Raw genomic sequence first — 18,825 nt, 5'->3', positions numbered from 1 at the left:
TTATTATTGCTGCTGTCTCACTGTGAGACTTCACAGAAGTGGGTACAGGAAAATGTAGAGAAACAAGAAATGAAAATTAGCATAATTAGAGTAGCATGACATAGTGACTATTCACATACATACGAAGTGAAAGAAATCACAGAGCATGTAGAATAACTAAACTAGCAGATTACGTTTTCAAGTAAATCCTTTTGTTGCTTGCTTTCTTTATTTTTGTGCCAGGCTGTGGCTTTTCAAGTTAGCATTGAATGTTACAAATGCAGCTTATTTTCTTTTCACCACATTCCGTAGTAGTCTGAGGTGTTACTTGAATATGCTGGTGCTGGTTTGTGTAAATTTACTAACCGATGCTTCTTGGATATAATTTTTTTTTTCCACAGTGAGCGCAGTCTATAGTTTTCACTTCCTCTGTTCTGCACTTGACTACACCTGCAAAATGCTTCCCCATTTGTTAAAATTATTAAGCTCCAAATGTAACATAATTGCACAAGCAAAGGAGCGTTCATACTTTCCAAATATTTTAACTGTAATTACTTGAAATTCCTTTGTACCCCTTACCAGGACCCCCCCCCCCCCCCTTTTTTTTTTCTTTCTTATTTTCTCTCTCGGTAGAACTTTGTTTATACATTCAGCAGGAAGCAAGACAACAAAAGATACAATCCTGAAAAATTTATCCAAATTAGATATTTTTAATGTGCTATGCTTTGCAAGTATATAAGCCGTGAGGTTATATGAACTGAGATTGTACCAAGGTACGTTCTGCTGTGTTTCATGGATACAGTCCACCGGAAAATTGCTTTTATGTTTACTGGGAAGCAGTTTGTTCATTTGAAGATTTTCAAATGACGAAATTGTTTTCTGTGTGTGAATTGGCAGCAGCATCATAATAGACATGTCTGGCTGGATGACAAAATTGTTTACCCGACATATGAAGTTCTCTTTAGTAAAGGACATTCTATTGGTACTCTTCGCAGACGAATGGTTTATGTAGGAAAGGGCTGTAAATAAAATCAATGTCTCAGAAATAAGATATCAAGGTGATAACTGCAAATGTATTCTGCATGTGCAGTTCATTTAGCCATAAGCACAGAGTTTATCGCTATAAACTAAGCAACGTGCTTTCTGGCGCACTGTGTTTATTCATTTTTTGAAATTAAGCACTTTGGCGCATTCTTTATTATTCACTGGCGCAGTTTCAGCTTTGTTGTCTTTCTTGTCGAATTTATATAGTTTTTCTGATATTTAGTGTGGTGTTTGCTAAGTATAATTTATACCGGCAGTATCATAGAGTTTCTCACTATATAATGTAGTGAGAAACTGTATGGGCAGTATTGTCGAAAGACAGCTGCAAATCGCGGCAAGCCGCGGCAACCATGAAATATTTCTAGTACGGTGAAAATCCGCCAGGTGATCGAGCGCAGCAGGTAAGCGAAGCAAGCAGACGCCGCGAAGAGGTGAGTAATGCTTTCGTGATATTTCCAACATTTAATTAAAAGCCAACGGTTCGGCCAGGCGTCGTGTCGTCGAGTGATAGCTTTAGCGGTTTATGTGAGTAAAATCCCTTTGCGCTTTAACGCTAAGGTCGCGTTAGGTAAGAACCTGTACGCGGCCACTCGAGGTGCGAGGTGTTGTGAAGCCTTATCGCTTCCTTGGCGGACGAAAACGAAATGCAATAAGAGACATATGGCTGGTGTACCGTACCAGCGCTCGTAGCACCGTGATTAAGCGGAAGTTCCTCGCTTTCGATCGCGTTCGCGCCTACTTTCGGAGCCGCGTCGCCTCGAAGCAGAGGAAACGCATTGGTCTCGCTCCAGCGCTGTCAGATTCGCGATAGCGCGACCTTCACCGCCGCGTCGTGCTGCGATGCACTGCCGTGCTCGCACGGTACAGGTGCGCTGCGCTTTCTGTCGTTGCTTCTGGACTCGTCAAATTGCACATCGCCGCTGTGGACGCGGCAACAACGGCAACAAAAATTCGCGTCGAGACGCGACAGCGGAAATCGCAATCGTACGCGGCAGCATGCGCGTCGCGCGCGGTAGCAACGTGCCGTCGATCCGCTCTTTTATCAGCGCGCCGACTACACCTCGAGAGCACTCTTGGTCACCGGGTTTTCTCTCTTTTGATTATCGGTTGGTGCCCTCTTAATGTTTTTCTCGCGTTCCGACAATGAGTTCGGCCTGGCAAACACGTAACTCTGACTGCGCAGTCGGGTCAAATCGCGCACACCTACGTAGGCGTGCTGTCGAGGCTGACGACCAGGTGTTCTCGTGTCGGTTTTTAACGCTCGCTCAAATTGACGTTTCGTTACATCCGTGTGACAGGCACCAACAGAACAGTTTTCTTAACCGTGCACAACTCTCGCATTTTATAGTGCTGTTTTTTTTTTTTTTTTCTGTACGCCCCGTACGCGAACGTTGTCGTTTACGCAGGCGGCTGCGGTGGCCAGAACACTAACCGGGGCGAAATGGCAAGCAAGCAAGGAAACAAGCAACCCTTAAGCGGTAACTATACCACTAATATGAGTTAATTCTTTAACCTAGTAAGTGCTATGTATGTGGTGTTTGAAGACTTGCTTTTTAATAGCATTTAATATTGGCACCAATGAACGAATGGTGAGTAAGCGGGCTGTGCGTAGCGCGCTAAGTGCATGATTTTCTCCATTTCTTTTCTATTTCTTGAACCATGATTAACACCGTCATCAAAAGGTGCATCTTACTTTGCACTTCTGATATTCTTGTACGTGGAAAGAACAAGGGTATTTGACGTATGTGTATAAGTTGACATTCATTGCTTATCAGGATTTATTCGTTATGTTTAAAACAAGCTGTACTTATGTTTTGACATCAGTGTCCTGTCAGTTGCGATGTGCACCAAGATAGCAGTTAATATAGCATTGAAATCTTTCATCCAAGGTAACGTTGGAAGAATGTAGACCAGCTAGCTGTACACTGCACATATTCAACTTTTAGTGATGTCACAGTAATTGACCTTAAGACACCTCACAGGCATATTGAATTCATATTTTGCTTGCCCATCTCTATCCAAGAACTATGACTAAAAGAAAATGGTCATTTCATGTTTGCGTTATTGTTTCTGCTTGTACTGAAATGTCCTGAGTGCTAGCTAGGAGTAGAGCAGTGTCTGTTTCGTGTAACAAGGGAATAAATATTAGTGATACTTTCCCCCTGTATGACTAGTTTTCATGCGACTAGTCTAATAAAGAAGTAATCCTTCAAGCTTACACTTCAGAAGTATAATGTTTTTTTATTAATTGGAGGCATAGTACATTTTTCGAACAATGCATTGAAGTGGCATTTACAGAAGCCTGTGTAAATGGACACAGAAAACAATTATTATGTCTGCCTGGAGTGATTCATTGCAGTCTTGGAAATCTGTCTGCATTTGTTCTGTCACAAGAGCCAACGTAGGTACTGAGGTAATTGCTGTTGAAGAAAGAATGTCTCTTCGCTATTAAATCGGGTAAGAAAGTTGTGGATGGTATGCCATCTACATGTCAGCACAGTTCAAAATTCCTGGGGATGGTGATGGTAGCCATACCCTTTGTATTTGGTCGCCACAGCCTGAGTGGCCATACTAAACATGCCAGAAAATATACTACGAACAAGTAAAAATGGTAAAACCCATTAGTGGTAGTGATGTCGATGGCCATTCAGTATTTGCTGGGTGCTGCTGAACAGAGCGTGCGCTGCTGTTGCAAATAGTGCAGACTGAGATGACGAATAAGGTTGTTCTCTAAAGGGAAGCCCGGTATTATTTGGCAAACTGAATTTTTCGAAAATTTGGGGGCAGTGTAATTATTTTATTTGGTTCACTACTAATACCAGTTTTCAACACGGCATAGAAGACATTATTCGGAGCTGATTTCATTTTTTCAATGTGGTGTCTTCTATGACCTCCCATTTTGCATGATTTACACATTTGCATAAAAATCGCTAGTCTCACTAAAAGTGATGCTTTGGACAATTTGGAGAACCATTCTATCGGTTCTTAAACTTTACTTGACATTTGCCTTTAATGTGTCCTTGAGATAGGTAACGTCAGTCAAGTCTGTTATGTTAGGCTGTGAAAAAGGCCAGTTGGAAGGGGGTGCTATTGGTATAGCGTCTTCTGATTTTTAACATGAAACATGTCGTGTGTGCATTGTCCCTGCGTCTTAATTTGCCTTTCATGTTAAAAGGTAATACATATACCAAATGAGTAACTAGCAATCTTGATTACCTAGATGCTTCTTGCACCTGAGTAATATTTACACAGTACAGGCTAATCACTCAGTACAGGCACAGTACAGTACAGGTCTGTAATCTTGATGTTTTCATTTGCCCTTACCTGGAAGAAAGTTGAACAATGAGCAATTAACTAGCATGAACTCTGGTATTGAATCCACCCACTGGCACAAATACTCGTGATCAGTTGGCTGCTTCCTTTGGCAGTTGGAAGCCTTGTTCAACCATTGCTCATTGGTAGGGCTTTCATCCATTTATGCTGCAGCCAATGTTTAATCATATATGGCAAACAAAGCAGTTTCTATAGCATTGTGCAGTTAGACGCTACGGAAAAGTATAGATCAGTAGTATGCACCTTTGGAGTAGCAATGTCTTACAATAGTTAGGCAGCTTGAAATGCCTGCAAATTTTCATATCACATCATGGCTTTTAGTGACCGTCTAGCCAAGACCACTCAAACATTTATTAATGAAAGGTAATTAATACACTGCAATTTAAAATGAACAAGAACGCGATGTTGCAACGTTTAGATAGATAGATTTTATTTCTCTCAAGACAATGTACAGAAATGAGAGAGGACAGAAGGGAAAAAGCTGCCGAATGCAGCTTGAGGACCCCCCACACCCCACAGAGCAGCAGTGTAGTGAAAAACAAAGGCAATGCGACAGTTTGCAAAGTATACACAGAAACAGAATTCAAAATCACAATACCCGTAATATATTGCATAATTGTAATTTTACACGTAATCTATTACATTGTCATGATTTTACACAATTAGCGCAATTACACAATTTTTTTGCCAATTCCCATTACACAATTCTAACGACAACATAGACAAAACTACAGATAAATAGAATTCCTTCAAGTCCCCTACAATGCATTGTCAAACAGTTACACAGGTGAGCTATTTGGTAGAAAGCATGAAAGGATTTATCAATTCCATGAAGGTTTGTGCAGAAAGCAACCTAAGAGAATGTAATATCATCAGCGTAAGCTACGAGATGAACCGGAAAGGGGGTATGAAAAATGTCATTTATATACACTAAAAACAACAAAGGCCCTAAAATGCTTCCCTGTGGTACACCAGATAAGATTGGCTCAACATCTGATGAGGTTTCATTTAAACACACCATTTGTTTACGGTACTTTAGGTAAGACTGTATTACAGCAAGACTGATGCTCCTAATGCCATAGTGACTGAGTTTCTGAGGTAATAGAAAGTGGTCAATTAGATCAAATGCTTTCGATAAGTCTATATATATCCCGAGAGCAAGAAGCTTTTCTTCAAAGGCGGAAATTATAATTTCTTTTTGTTTAGTCAATGCCATCTCAGTCGATCTCTGTTTTCTAAATCCAAGCTGGTAGTCAGAAACAACAGAATGCTTACTTAGAAAGTTAGTCAACCAGCAATGAATAATTTTTTCTAATGCTTTAGACAGTACTGGAAGAATCGATATTGGTCTTTAATTGGAAAAGTCAAAAACAGAACCACTTTTATGTATGGCAACAACCTTTGCGATTTGCATTTGTTTTGGGAAGACGCTGGTACTTAAACAAATGTTGTAAGTATATACTAGTGTCGGGGCTAATAAGACTATTACAAATTTAAATGGTTGGTTTTGAAAACCATCTTTATTCTTGGATTTACTCGACCGGAGGTTGGAAAACACTAATATTATTTCTGATTCAGTAGTTGGAAACATAAATAAGGTTTCGTGAACACTTGGTGTCACACAGGCATAACCGACAGGGACATCTGGTGCGACACACAGCGATTTTGTAATATTAATGAAAAACCTATTAAACTGGTTGGAAAGTTCCTTTCCGCACAGAACTTCGCCTTCTTTTTCAATGGAAGCAATCGGACGGCGTGACCGGAAGTTAAGCAAGTGATTTAGTTGGTCCCATTGGTCTCGGGCACTGTTTCTCGAAGCGGGGTCGAAAAGATTGCTGAAGTATTCCAATTTCGCCCTCTTCAGTTTTCGGTTTAACTGGTTACGGTATTTTTATATGCGTCTAATTTTGCAGGGTCTCGAGATTTAGTGAACTGCGTAAATAACTTGTCTTTTAATTTGACGAATTACTTCTGCCGTTATCCATGGTATTCTATTTTTGCATTTTCTTGCGTGCCTCAGAGGAAAAGAAGTGTTGTAAATAGCTTTCAGTTTGGATAGAAAAGCATCGTAAGCTGTGTCAGGGTCATTTATTGATAGGACGTATTCCCAGTCAGTGGCAGAAATCGCGTTCCGAGAGTTGCTCAAGGTGTTCAGATCAATGCGGCGATACTTGAAATCATGCGGTCTACGAGCGCTATCTGGTCTAGCGTTGTTAACAAAAGCGAAGATTGTGAGGTGATCACTGATGTCACAGGCGACGGTCCCTGCATCTATGTTAGATTTACCTGCATTTGTGATGCTAACGTCAATACACATTGCCGTGGAGCACGTTATGCGCGTCGGGGCTTCGATAACGTTGCAAAACCCATAGGCATCGATTAAGGCCACAAGTTACTTTCCTTGCTCCGATACACATTTCATATCTATATTCACATCACCCGACAGATAAAACAATCTTCCATTAGAATCTTATCTTCCATTTGCGAACCTTTCCTGCCCAACAAGAACTCAAATACATAAATACACAGTATAATGTGTGGGTTCATAGACCCCATGGTTTAGGTGCGCAATTCAAGAAGTTTGATCATGTGGGGCCTTAAAATAACAAAGAACACGGCATGCTGTGGTGCAAACACACAAAATGGGATATAATTTTCATTGGTGCATTTGCTTTTGGTGCAATTTCTTAATGGGCACATTTGTGCAGACAGCACCTCAAAGAGCTATTAGAGGGCCACAAGGGAGAAATATTAAATCTAGAAAGACCAGTAGACTGCTTTTTTGAAACTGCCTCTGCATTCTTTCAGCAAATACAAACTGCCAATTAGCTCTGAAAATGGTAGCTGTTGGGACACTTGGCTCTCTCACATCCCCCTGACATTCGTGTTCCCCACATGACTCTCGCACCTCCTGATGTTCAGCTTCCCCACAGATGGCGAGAGTCAGTGTCATAGTTAGGCAACTGGTGCTCTTGTACAGAAGGACCAATGTAAAATGTATTTCATAAATCTCGAAATGCTTTTAATTGGACATGTGCTTGAAATTTGGATAATGTGTGTAAATTCTTTTAGTATAACTAGTTGGAAGGTAGACAAGTGGGCCTTTTCTCTCTGTATTAGTATGTAATTATGTAGCGGGTCCACTTCTTCCATTTTTTTTCACACTGCTTCACATCAGCCGTATTGTTCACGTAGTAGCTGGATGGGTGCTTTCAAATTATGCTCGACCTGAAATAGTTGGTGTTCTTATATGAGGTTGCTGCGGAGAGTTTTCATATGGAGTCCTCATTCTGTAAGCTTGATAGAACTTGAAAAATTTTCATAATTCATTCATTGCGCAACTGTATGCTTTTGATGATTCTGAAGGTGAAAGTAACACGGTTAAACAATACTTTCACTAGTCAAAATTAATTGGCTTCTGAAGGAGATATTTCCAGGTATTGCTGTGCCTTTGTGCAGAATTGCAGAGTAAATTAACTTGCCAGCCTGTTGTGACATTGGGCTCCTTGGGAGCAGTGTTGGGCAGTAGTGCATTTAAAGTTTATTCTTTTTTATTGCTTTTGTTTAAGCTACACTGCGCTTATATACACCTTGCTTATCCATTTCAGCGCTCGAGAAGAAAATGATGGAATGTTCGAACCTGTTTGAGCAAAGCCGGGGCTCCAGCTTCGCCAAGCCCCGACTCAGTGCTTCTGGCACCATCAAGCACAGCTATGCTCCCGGCTTCAACATGCCACGGCCACCACAACTTGGACTTGCTCCACGTGAGTTTTAATTATACTTTAAGCGATGTGAAAGGTCATGCAGCCAGTTGGCATTAGCCCTTTCTGTACTGCAGGAAATGACAAAAATTACATCAAATTTTCCACTAACAACTTCCCAGAAATGTGGTGTGCAGGCAGCCATGTTTCCAGTTCAAGCGCTCAAGCAGTCAATAACACTAATAAAAGCTATGTACACTGCCACTAACGTTAACAAGTCTCGCCATCTAGGGGTGAACAGTGCAACTAGAAGTTAGCTGGTGGATACACTAGTCATTAGTTCAGACTGCAAGGCATGTTTTCTTACGATGACTACCCTCGTCATCAGCTGTGCAGTCTAACCTCGTTATAAATAATTATCGGATATAGCAAAGCTAGGCAAATGTTCCTCATTGATATCTTCATGTAATGAATATATGCTCATAATGAATACTGTATATAACGAAAGTATTTTTGTTTTAGATACGACTTTGTTATAATAAGGTTCAACTGTATTGGTGCAAACTCCTGTGACAACTACACTCATCAGCTGTCGGGAAAGAGTTATTTAAAGGGAAGCTGAAAGGTTTTCCAGAAAAAATGAGTGAACATCTGTACATAATGGTTTTCAACCCTCCGAATTCGAATATCCTATCGAAATTCAGCGAAAGAAAGCGCAAATATATTTTATTTCGACGGAAAGTGCAGCAGCGGACACGCCCAGCTCGCGCATCTCGTTTCCGCCTGTGATTGGTCAGTGCGCCTTATGACGTCAACTCTGCCGCTGCCGACCGCTGCCGATACACATGAAGCGCGGTGCCAGGTAGTTTGGTGCTGTTTTTCTGAGACGGTAATGGAAAATTTAGAGAGACTGCGTTTTTCTGAGGAGTTCGGCGTTACTCCCTACATGTACGAGCCGATTGCGAAGATCCAGCCTCTCGAAGAAGCAAACGATGCTGGTGCGAGCAGTGCTTTCGACGCGAACGAAAGCGAAGTCTTGGGATCTCCTCGTGTTGGAAATGCTCTTTGGTGAGTATGTTTTTTGCAAAGCGATCTAGGGATCTCGCTGATCTTTCGCCGATCAAATGAGCTAGTTTCCGGTCAAACAACTGTAGTGTTGTGTTCCTGCATGCCTCCTCGTGGAACGTAAGCGGGGATGCGATCGTCGGCATTTGTGCGCTATCCAAAGCTGTCGGCAAACTACAAAGACGGTTTAAACGCGTGAAAAGCTTCCCGGTTCATGCAGTACGTGTAGTGACCTTCATCTGTTGACTCCCACTCACGTTGACTACCACTCACGTTGACTACCACGCACGTTGACTACCACTCTACATACACGCAGACGCACCAACAAAGGAATGCAGGGTCGATCGAAGCAGATTACGATGGCACGCATGCAGAAACAAGCGCGGTCAGGCACGGTCGCGGACGCTGCGAAGGAACGAAGCAGAGTTGACGTCACAACACCGCGCTTACCGGTCGCCGCTCCGCTCGCTCACTCAAAGGGGGGCGGAGCTACAGCGCAATTTCAACCGACGATTACGTCGCTCCTAATTGAAAAAAAAACCCCCCAAATTTTACCTACATGGTTTATAAGGTTCCCGCATCCGTATATGAGCGTCTTATTGAATTCGACAGACTCTTCAGCTTCCCTTTAAAACACCTCATTATAACAGGTTATTGTTTGAGCAATGATAAGTTTGAGTTATCCAAACTTGACTGTAATGTGATTCAACGTAAGAACTTGTGCATGCAAACATGCATAACGAAAGTATTTTTGTTTTAGATACGACTTTGTTATAATAAAGTTCAACTGTATTGGTGCAAACTGCAGTGACAACTATACTCATCAGCTGTCGGGAAAGAGTTATTTAAAACACCTAATTATAACAGGTTATTGTTTGAGCAATGATAAGTTTGAGTTATCCAAACTTGACTGTAATGTGATTCAACGAAACAACTTGTGCATGCAAACATACATGCAATATATATATATATATATATATATATATATATATATATATATATATATATATATATGTGTGTGTGTGTGTGTGTGTGTGTGTGTGTGTGTGTGTGTGTGTGTGTGTGTGTGTGTGTGTTTGTGTTTGTTGGATGGCAGGTTCCAAATTCTTGTGGGTATGACCTATACCAAAATTTCATGAAATTTAGTAACAAACAGTAGTGCAGCTTTCATGTGAATTTCGCCTTCTGATGTGGCTTCATGGCAATCTGTTTGCGCATTACTGTGAACACGCAACACAGATTTGATAATCATAACCTTACAAAGCCAACAGATAATGAAGTCAAGGAAAGATGGGGAAAGTTATTTGTAGTTTATAATTGACGTGTAGAAATTATAAGCTAAATGAAAGTGAACAAAAGGACAACTTGCCACCGGTGGTATCTGAACCCAAAACCTCTGCATTACGGACGTTGTGGGGCAGAGCACTAAGGCAGTTGTGCCTTTCATGGAGCTGTGGAGACCTGATTAGTTAATCACTTCATCTCTGCCCGTGCCCTCATACATTTTATCCTTTAAGTGCATAAGGAATAAACGCAAGATGCACACTATATACAAAATATACAAGCACTTGAATCTCTGTCTTACATAATCATAGTGTATTGCATCATCCATGTCCAGTGTTTTGTTTTTTCTATGTGTGTATGTGTTGTACTAGAGCATAAGAAATTAAGTATGAACTAGTCCAAAATGGCACTTTGTTAAGGTCCTCTTGTACTATGCTGTTCAACCTTATTGGGAAAAATTTTCACTTTTTCAGATGTAATGTAAAAGAAAACTGTTTTTGGAGCATTGCTTTGTGCCAACAAATGTGCCGGGTTACGTTCATAAATAATGAACAGTGGGGGTGACACAAAAGAGCTCTGGTTTTCTGCAAGCGAAAATTAACTACACTATTTTGCCTCTGTGCAACTTACATCTTCCTGTTCTTGTGCTCCAACTGTCTCTCTCGTATTTGACTCCTGCACTATAGTAAGCACTACAGCAGGCAAGATTAGTGTGGCGTTATCGTACCACGTGTTACTGTAATAGGTGTCTTTTCATGTCATGTGCACTCCGATGATGCCCAGTGTATGTGTGACATACATGGTGCGTATATATATTTGTCAGGCTGCAATAAAAGGGGTGGAAGAATACAAATGGGTTGGATCGCATACGGCAGACATTGTGAGCTCCTGACTGGGAGCTTACTGTTATCATTGAAAAGGAAAGTATACAATCAGTGCATTTTACCAGTGCTGACATACGGCGCAGCGACTTGGAGGCTGACAAAGAAGCTTGAGAACAAGTTAAGGACCACGCAAAGAGTGATGGAACGAAGAATGCTAGGCATAACTTTAAGAGACAGAAAGGGAGCGGTTTGGATCAGAGAGCAAACGAGTATAGACAATATTCTAATAGACATTAAGAGGAAAAAATGGCACTGGGCAGATTATGTAATGCACAGACTAGATAACTGTTGGACCATTAGGGTGACAGAATGGGTACCAAGAGAAGGGAAGCGCAGTAGAGGACAGCAGAAGACTGGATGGTGCGACGAAATTAGGAAATTTGTAGGTGCTAGTTGGAATCCGTCAGTGCAGGACAGGGGTAATTGGAGATTGCAGGGAGAGGCCTTCATCCTGCAGTGGACATGAATAGGCTTATGATGATGGTGATGACGATGGTGATGATGAATAAAAGGGGTTGTTTTCTGTTGTCTTTTGCTGACACACAGTTGTGTTCAATGTGGGGTTACTCTTCAGGAAATGCTTCAATTAGCACACATAATGCTTTAGTCCAAGTTAAAGGAAGAAAGGCCATACTGTGTCTTGAAAAAGTAGTAAACAGTGCAGCAGTAATTGAATGCCTGGCCAAAAGGAAACTTTTTGTTAAAGACAACTGTGCAAGTTCTTTAATGCCCTCTTTTCAGACAATCTGTTTTTTGTAATTTAGTCCGTTTAGCAGTTCTGAACGTTAGGTAGAGTGTTTGTAGTCTGCATTACACCTACATGTTCTAACGCTGCAGCCATCAATATTATATGATATATGTGGTATCCTTTTCCCATTAGTTTGCTGCTCATTGCAGGCAAGAGCTGCTTTTTATCTTGTAACTCTTGTGCGTTGCAAAAAAAGGGACCTTTGTCCTTTTGTTCTTATCTGCTGTAGAAAACATGTGATGTCGGTCTTTTCACTTTTGTACATTCTGAAAAGGAGGGTCATTGTCTTTTCACTTATACATACTGGGAAAAGTAGATATCTTATCTATTCGGCTTGCTATACATTTTTAAAGAGTAAAGTTGGTTGTTATGCAGGCTCTTGCATTGCTGGTTATTCAAAGCTAAAGAAACGTGCTTGTTTCTCAATAGTTATTGAACAACAAACAATGTTAAACAGGACACAAGGCAATCTGGGCAATATGTGTTTTTGAACCCTGTTAATAATACTCAAGCATTCATTATAAATTAATCTTGTGATGATCAGCTCATTGTGAACAAGGAATCTATACAGATTCCGAAGCACAAAAGTTTTTTTTTTGTCATTGGTCAATGACCTGTTCTACTAATAACGCAGAGGCTGCATCGACCACCTATTTCCCTATCTGGTGCCAGCGTGGGGATGTGCCCGCTGTGTACCGGGACCTGGAACGACAGCTGTCGGGTCCCGGCGGCATCAACAGCTCCCTGGTCTGCTCACTGCTGCTGTCATCGGGGCTGTCCCGATCTGCTCTGGGTCGGATCTGGGACATTTGTAGCCGCACTGTGCCCGGGTCATTCACACAGCCTGAGCTATACGCGGCTCTCGCCTTGGTTGCACTTGCTCAGGTGAGTGATGGTCATGTTAATGCACCTAGTGGTCCTGAATCTTGGCATTGATGATGATGATGGTGGAATAAAAGTTATCTCTAGGACCACATGTATAGCCGACTTTGAGCATTGTAGACATCAGGAAAATTCTGATTTCATGAAAGTTTAATGCCAAACATGCCACATTCCTGATGCATTTCTATGAACATGGGATGCATCTTTTGTTGGGGCATTCCTTCACTGACCGAAATGCCACCGATCTCTGAGGGCTCGTGCGCTTCGCATCACGCAACACACACAGATAGGTAGCCAATGAGTTGATAAGGATGAGAAGGAGTGATGAGGGGTTAAATGGGTCTCGTCACAGTTGATAATGGTTCAACGCAGATGGATAAGGTGCTGAAGAGCAATAAGGGTTTATAATGGTTGGAGCAATTCTGATAAGGAAGCACTGATAAAGGTTGATAAAGATAGGATCAAGTCTAATAAGGGTGATAGGGACCTATAAGGGTTGGATCATGTCCTATAAGGTTGATAAGATCCATCATTAACAAAGAACCACCACGAAAAAGACGTGGACAAGTAAAGAAACTGCAAACGGAAGTACTGACTCCCAACTAACATTTTATTTGTAACAAAACAGGATAAGTCGAAAACTGCAAAGAAAGGAGAACAGAAATCCTCTGACGTGTGCATAGAAACACGTGGCAACCCTGTGGCTGGCTAATCAAGAACTGATTCACAGACACTCCTGTAGGTATGATGCTTCTGCCTGTGACAGAGCTATCGAAGATTGACTGATACATCTTCCACCTTCCAAAGGCATGTAAAAAGCTTCCATTATTTCTCTTGTTTTTTGAGCATGTTGTCTGTGCAAATCTCAGTTCCATAAAAAACGGGTTTACAACAGGTTTGTACAATGGACACCTGTTCGTACTTCAGGCTTGTGTGAGAAGTTCCTCTCACTCTTTTTAGGACCCTACATCATTACAGAACAAGCGGCGCCTGTGAACTACCATGTCACTCCTGTTGAAGTTTCTTCTGACCGTCGTTCCGAGATTGTTCATGTCTCATGTCTCAAGCTGTTTGTTCAGCGCTCCTTGCAAGTAAAAGTTGCAGCTGGGCTGCCCGCTTCAGTGTGTGGGGGAAATTAGTGTGAGCGCTGCATCTGAATTTCATGTTGCTCATCTGTACATACTCATCATCACCACTCAGGGCCATAGTAGTGGGTGGCTTGCTCACTGAAATTAAAGAGAAGACCTGCGGTCTAACCATTGTCTCTCAATATTGATGCAAATAGGACTGCGACAAAGCTTTGTTATCCCAGCAGTTATGAAAACTTGCAAGTTCGATCTTTTTTTACATTTGTCACTTATTGTAACATTAGCATTTCTTGCTTTTCCTTAGTTTCTACATGTTTTAAATTTATTATATTAATTATCACTAAATTCTTGGCAGCAAGTATTAGTTGTTTGCAACAGTGATTTCCTTTTACAGTGATATGACTGCCTTGTTGCTTTCTGTAACATTATTTTGAGCCAGTCTGTGCCATAATAATACCACCAACAGAGTAAAATTTGTTGTGTGCGTGTGTCAAATAATCAGGAAGTTCTCCTTCACTCCATCTCAGCACCTATTTCATGAATTTCTATATATGAGGGTGAATCAGAAAAGATTTGCCCCTATTTTCTTTAGCCAAGTTATGGCTGTAAATGCAAAGTCAACATATCCATTCCCAGCGGTGGACCTTTCTTGGACCAGCCCAGCCTTATCTGCCGGTAGCTTTACGGCATGGCACTGCTGTCAGTTGTTGAAGATGGTGGTTGTGCTTCACACGTTCACAATATACGAGCAACGAAGTGTGATATGTTTTCTATGGAGCAAGGGACGAACGCCCATCGAAATCCACAGGGAAATGCAGCCTACATATGGGAAAAGGTGTATTGTATTAAGAAAAACCAGCTAAAGAAGGACGCGCGCGGCAAATATACAAGAATAGAGGAAAGAAGCTGGATGGTCTTCTTGTATGTTTCCTGTGTGCGTCTCCTTCTGGCTGTTTTTTTTTCTTCTTAATACAATGCACCAGCTAGCCCAAAACATGCTTTACAAGGAAAGGTGTGTCGCTTTGAGAAGTGTGAAGTGGTGGTGGTGTAAGTTCGCAAAAGGACGTGAAGACTTTCATGACAATGAGCATTCAGGGAGGCTGCGTGCGTCACTGACTGACGACATTTCCCGCATGGCTGCAGTGGTGAAAGAAGATCGGCATATGCACCTCAAGGACATTTCCCAGGAGCTTTCAGAGGTTCGATAATGAGCAACACATGCACAGTGGCACACACCCAGTGACCTAATTTGGTGTCAAAGGGGATCATTGAATAGTGGCACATACCCATCCGTACATACCAGAGACCCAAGTTGGTCTGACAGTTGGTTTGGAACCCGGTTCCCCCAGCAAAGCAGCTCAGTGCTCTGCCTATTTGACCATGAACTAGCTAGTTACCCAACTTGGCGAGAAAGAGGTTACACGCAAACATACACAGAGATTTAGAGACCTATCGCAAACTGGATGCTTTGGCGGTAAACGGGCACCATACTTCCAAAGAATGCTGCTAGCATTAATACATGTGAAAGTTCATTTACTTCTGTGCAATATATTGGCCAGGCCAGAGCTTCACCTTTACTTTGCAGCAATGCCCTGATGCATTCTTTATCTTTCTCTCCACTTGCAGAAAGGCTACCCACCTGAGCTAGAGCTGCTTTTCCGGTTGCCACAGCCCCCAGTACCCATGTTTGCCCAGTCCGTGAACAATGTCTGTGCCACTTCGGGTGGAACACTCCCTCAGGCATGGCCAAGCCAGTCTTCGCCATCACCTTCCCCACCAGTGCCACAGCAGCCCCCAGTAACTTGCTGCCCAACATTCCAGGCCTCAGGTAGCCTCTTCCCGTTGTCCACTGCGAGTCCTTTGCCACCAGCACCAGTGTCATCTGCACCCACCACAATGTATATGTCATCGCCTGCTGTGAAACCTCTACCGGCAGCACAATCTGTTCCTGCTACAACATTCATGAGCTCTGTCCCCACTACGCTTGTGCCGTCCATTCCTGCAACGTTCGTGTCGTCTGTTCCCGCAACATTCGTGTCATCTGTACCTCCGGTGAAAGCACTTGCATCATCTACACCTGTAGTAACACTTGCATCGTCAACATGTCCAGCGCCAGTCACATCGGCTGTACCGAGGTTGATGGGGCCCCCTGTATCTACAGCGCCACTAGCTCTGTCATCACATTCGTCGGTGACGTTTGTTTCGGCTGCACCACCTGTGCCCAAGGGGTCGTCTGCTGCCTGCAGTTTTGTCGGGGCATCCGGCGAATGCAGTGGTGCTCTGGGAAATGGTGCTGTGTTTGTTGGCTCTGTGCCATTGCTGGTGAACCATGGCTGCCCGCTGCCTACGGAACAAGTTTCTCGGCACTCCACACAGCCCACTGGTTCAGGTAGGATGAGTGAATGCTGAACGAAATCCTTGCTGCTCAGTTCGTGCCTAACAATTAGGTTCCATTGCACCAGTCTTTTCAGTACGGAGCATTCTTCTATTAAAGGATGCAAGATCCCCTGCACTTTATTTGTCAAATGGGACCTTTATTGTAAATTTATGTAATGAAGAAAAAAGTGCAAAAATAGTTTCCTTTTCTTTTTCTAAAGCCTTTTTGCTGAGAGAAAAATTACCTGAATGTTACTACAAGCTTGCTTTGCCGTAGCGCTTTTGTAGACACTCTCATGTTTCATGAACAATGAGGACGTGTTATCTGTGCCATTGTGTGCTTGATAAATAGGCGGTCCAAAAGCATAGCATGGGTGGGTCTAGCACGGACAGGCCCAGGTCGTTTTGGGGCAACCTGAGCCACTCCTTATGCTTACTGTTGAAGAGTAGATTGTTGGTCACCATGGGCCGAAAAGTGTGCCATAGAGAAAATGGAAGTCGTATTAAGGTGATTATTTTGAACATGTGCTGGCCTTGTGGCCTGCACATGTTGATGCATAGCTTCAATTTTCGGTCAGGCTAATACCTACTGCATCACAATTGTGTGTTGAATGACACTTCACTTCTGGGCTTGACAGCATCTATAGAACTTATTTTGACTGAAATGTATAGCTCATTTAGAGTGAGCACCGTACATCAAACCAGCCATAACAGCAGTAAGCTCGATGCTCATTGAGACTGATACTTTTGAATGCCAGTGGTGCTGAGAACACGCTTACCCTCAACTATTTAAGTCCTTCTCAGGCTCGTGAATTTTAGCTGATAGACATGCCTTGCCAGGTTTGCTATGTTCTGCTTGCTAGCGTCATAAACGCAGTTCCTTGAAGTTCTTTAATTTGCTGTTAACTTTCGTATACTGGGTTCCATTTAATGTAATGTAACCAGTGTCAGTTCTGCTTAGTGTAATTCGCCTTTGTGTGGACAGATGGACTTGACGGGTTGGAACACCTGTGTTGATCTGTAATGTCTCCATAGTTGCCTATGTTGGCCACATATTGTGCACTGCTTTTGTGGAAATATGACCTCGTAGTAAAACATTCTTAGCTGTCTTTTGCGAAGTTAATTGGTTTGGCAGTTAGCCGTATCAGGAGTTTCCTTCTCAGTGCGAGTACCTACCATGTCCGCTGTTGATAACACCTGCACTCTGCTATGTATTGCATCTTGCATTCATTTTTTTTACCCCAACTGCCTTCTTACGAAAATGGGCAGTTCTAGTGAGGTGGGTTCATGGGATAACTCACTTTCTGGAGTAGTGGGTTCAAAAATGTGGGGCAGGGCCCATTTAACATAACAGCATAATAGCACCTAGAGCACCTGCTTCAGACCAACTTCACTGCAGCATTCCTTTTTTGCATCTCATTCATGAAGAATCAGATGGCCCTGTCTACTTTTGCTTATTTTCATCTCCCATTGACGACTAAGTATCAGCAATAATTTTTTGCTGATATTATGATCTTGGCCTCGACACTGTCTGGGGTAACAAACAATGCAACCATTGCTATGAATCTTAGTTCTTGGCTATTGCATGGTACCATCACCTTCAAATTCAGTGATGCAGAACGCTCTATTAAACTGCTAAGGGCTCCTCTGAGGAGGATACATCTAGTGTGCAGCAAACACTTTGAATGCCTGCTATGTAGATAACAGGAATGCTATACTAAAACTGTACTGTAATGGTGATAACCAGCTTGTCTGATGGTGTACTCTGTTTCTTTGCATTAGGAGACTTCGACGACGACTTTGATGACTTCAAATCAGCACCGGAACGGGGTCATTCGCAACAGCTGCCGCCACCTCTTGTAGATGACATGCCAAGACTGTCTGCTGATGAGCCATCGCTCATTCAACCTGTCTTGCCCAACAATGCTGAAAAAGTAAATTCGCTTCCAGACTCTCCGCGGTTAGAACCTCCAAAGGTTACAACTGCGAATATGCACAATTTGCAGCTATCTAAGCAGCGAAACAACATTTGTGAAAGCCCTAAGACGTTTAACTTTGGCCTCAAAATCAACTTGAACGCTCTTATGGCTTCAAAACCCCTGGATTCTCATCCTGCTCCCGCACGACCTCCTGTTTCTGCTCCGTCAACTAACAATAAAACGGTGCCAGAACAAGTACCGGCGTTGGATGATGATTTCGCCGATTTCCAGACAGCATTTCCTGAAAGTTCCAAGCCATCTGTGCCCTCTGAGGATCGGTACAGTGTGTTCAAAGAACTGTGTGATGATGGACCGTCATTGTGGAATGTGATGGATGATCCTGCAAGTAATGCAAAGGACACAAATACAAGTACGGACACCATGGACTTGGGTAAGGCTTAGTGCCTCTTGATATCCCATCATGGGCACACTACCCATTTTATGAGAATGGAATGGTGC

The 18,825-nt window shown here is 42.5% G+C and overlaps 1 protein-coding gene across 1 annotated transcript in view; it reads left to right on the top strand.

Annotated features, from left to right (window-relative positions):
* Positions 1-1,377: 1,377 nt before the first annotated feature.
* Positions 1,378-18,825, top strand: part of LOC126539470 (uncharacterized) — a 33,179-nt gene continuing 15,731 nt past the window's right edge. The window contains exons 1-6 of the mRNA XM_050186325.2: positions 1,378-1,454; positions 2,430-2,501; positions 7,968-8,123; positions 12,676-12,926; positions 15,638-16,400; positions 18,170-18,757. Coding sequence (XP_050042282.1) covers positions 2,465-2,501; positions 7,968-8,123; positions 12,676-12,926; positions 15,638-16,400; positions 18,170-18,757 — 1,795 coding nt within the window. The 5' untranslated portion in view covers positions 1,378-1,454; positions 2,430-2,464. The remainder of the gene's footprint in view (positions 1,455-2,429; positions 2,502-7,967; positions 8,124-12,675; positions 12,927-15,637; positions 16,401-18,169; positions 18,758-18,825) is intronic.

Source organism: Dermacentor andersoni, chromosome 11 (assembly GCF_023375885.2).
Source record: "Dermacentor andersoni chromosome 11, qqDerAnde1_hic_scaffold, whole genome shotgun sequence".
NCBI classification, from domain to species: Eukaryota; Metazoa; Arthropoda; class Arachnida; order Ixodida; family Ixodidae; genus Dermacentor; species Dermacentor andersoni.
Note: the sequence above shows the minus strand (reverse complement) of the source record. Positions and strands in the feature narration are given on the sequence as shown.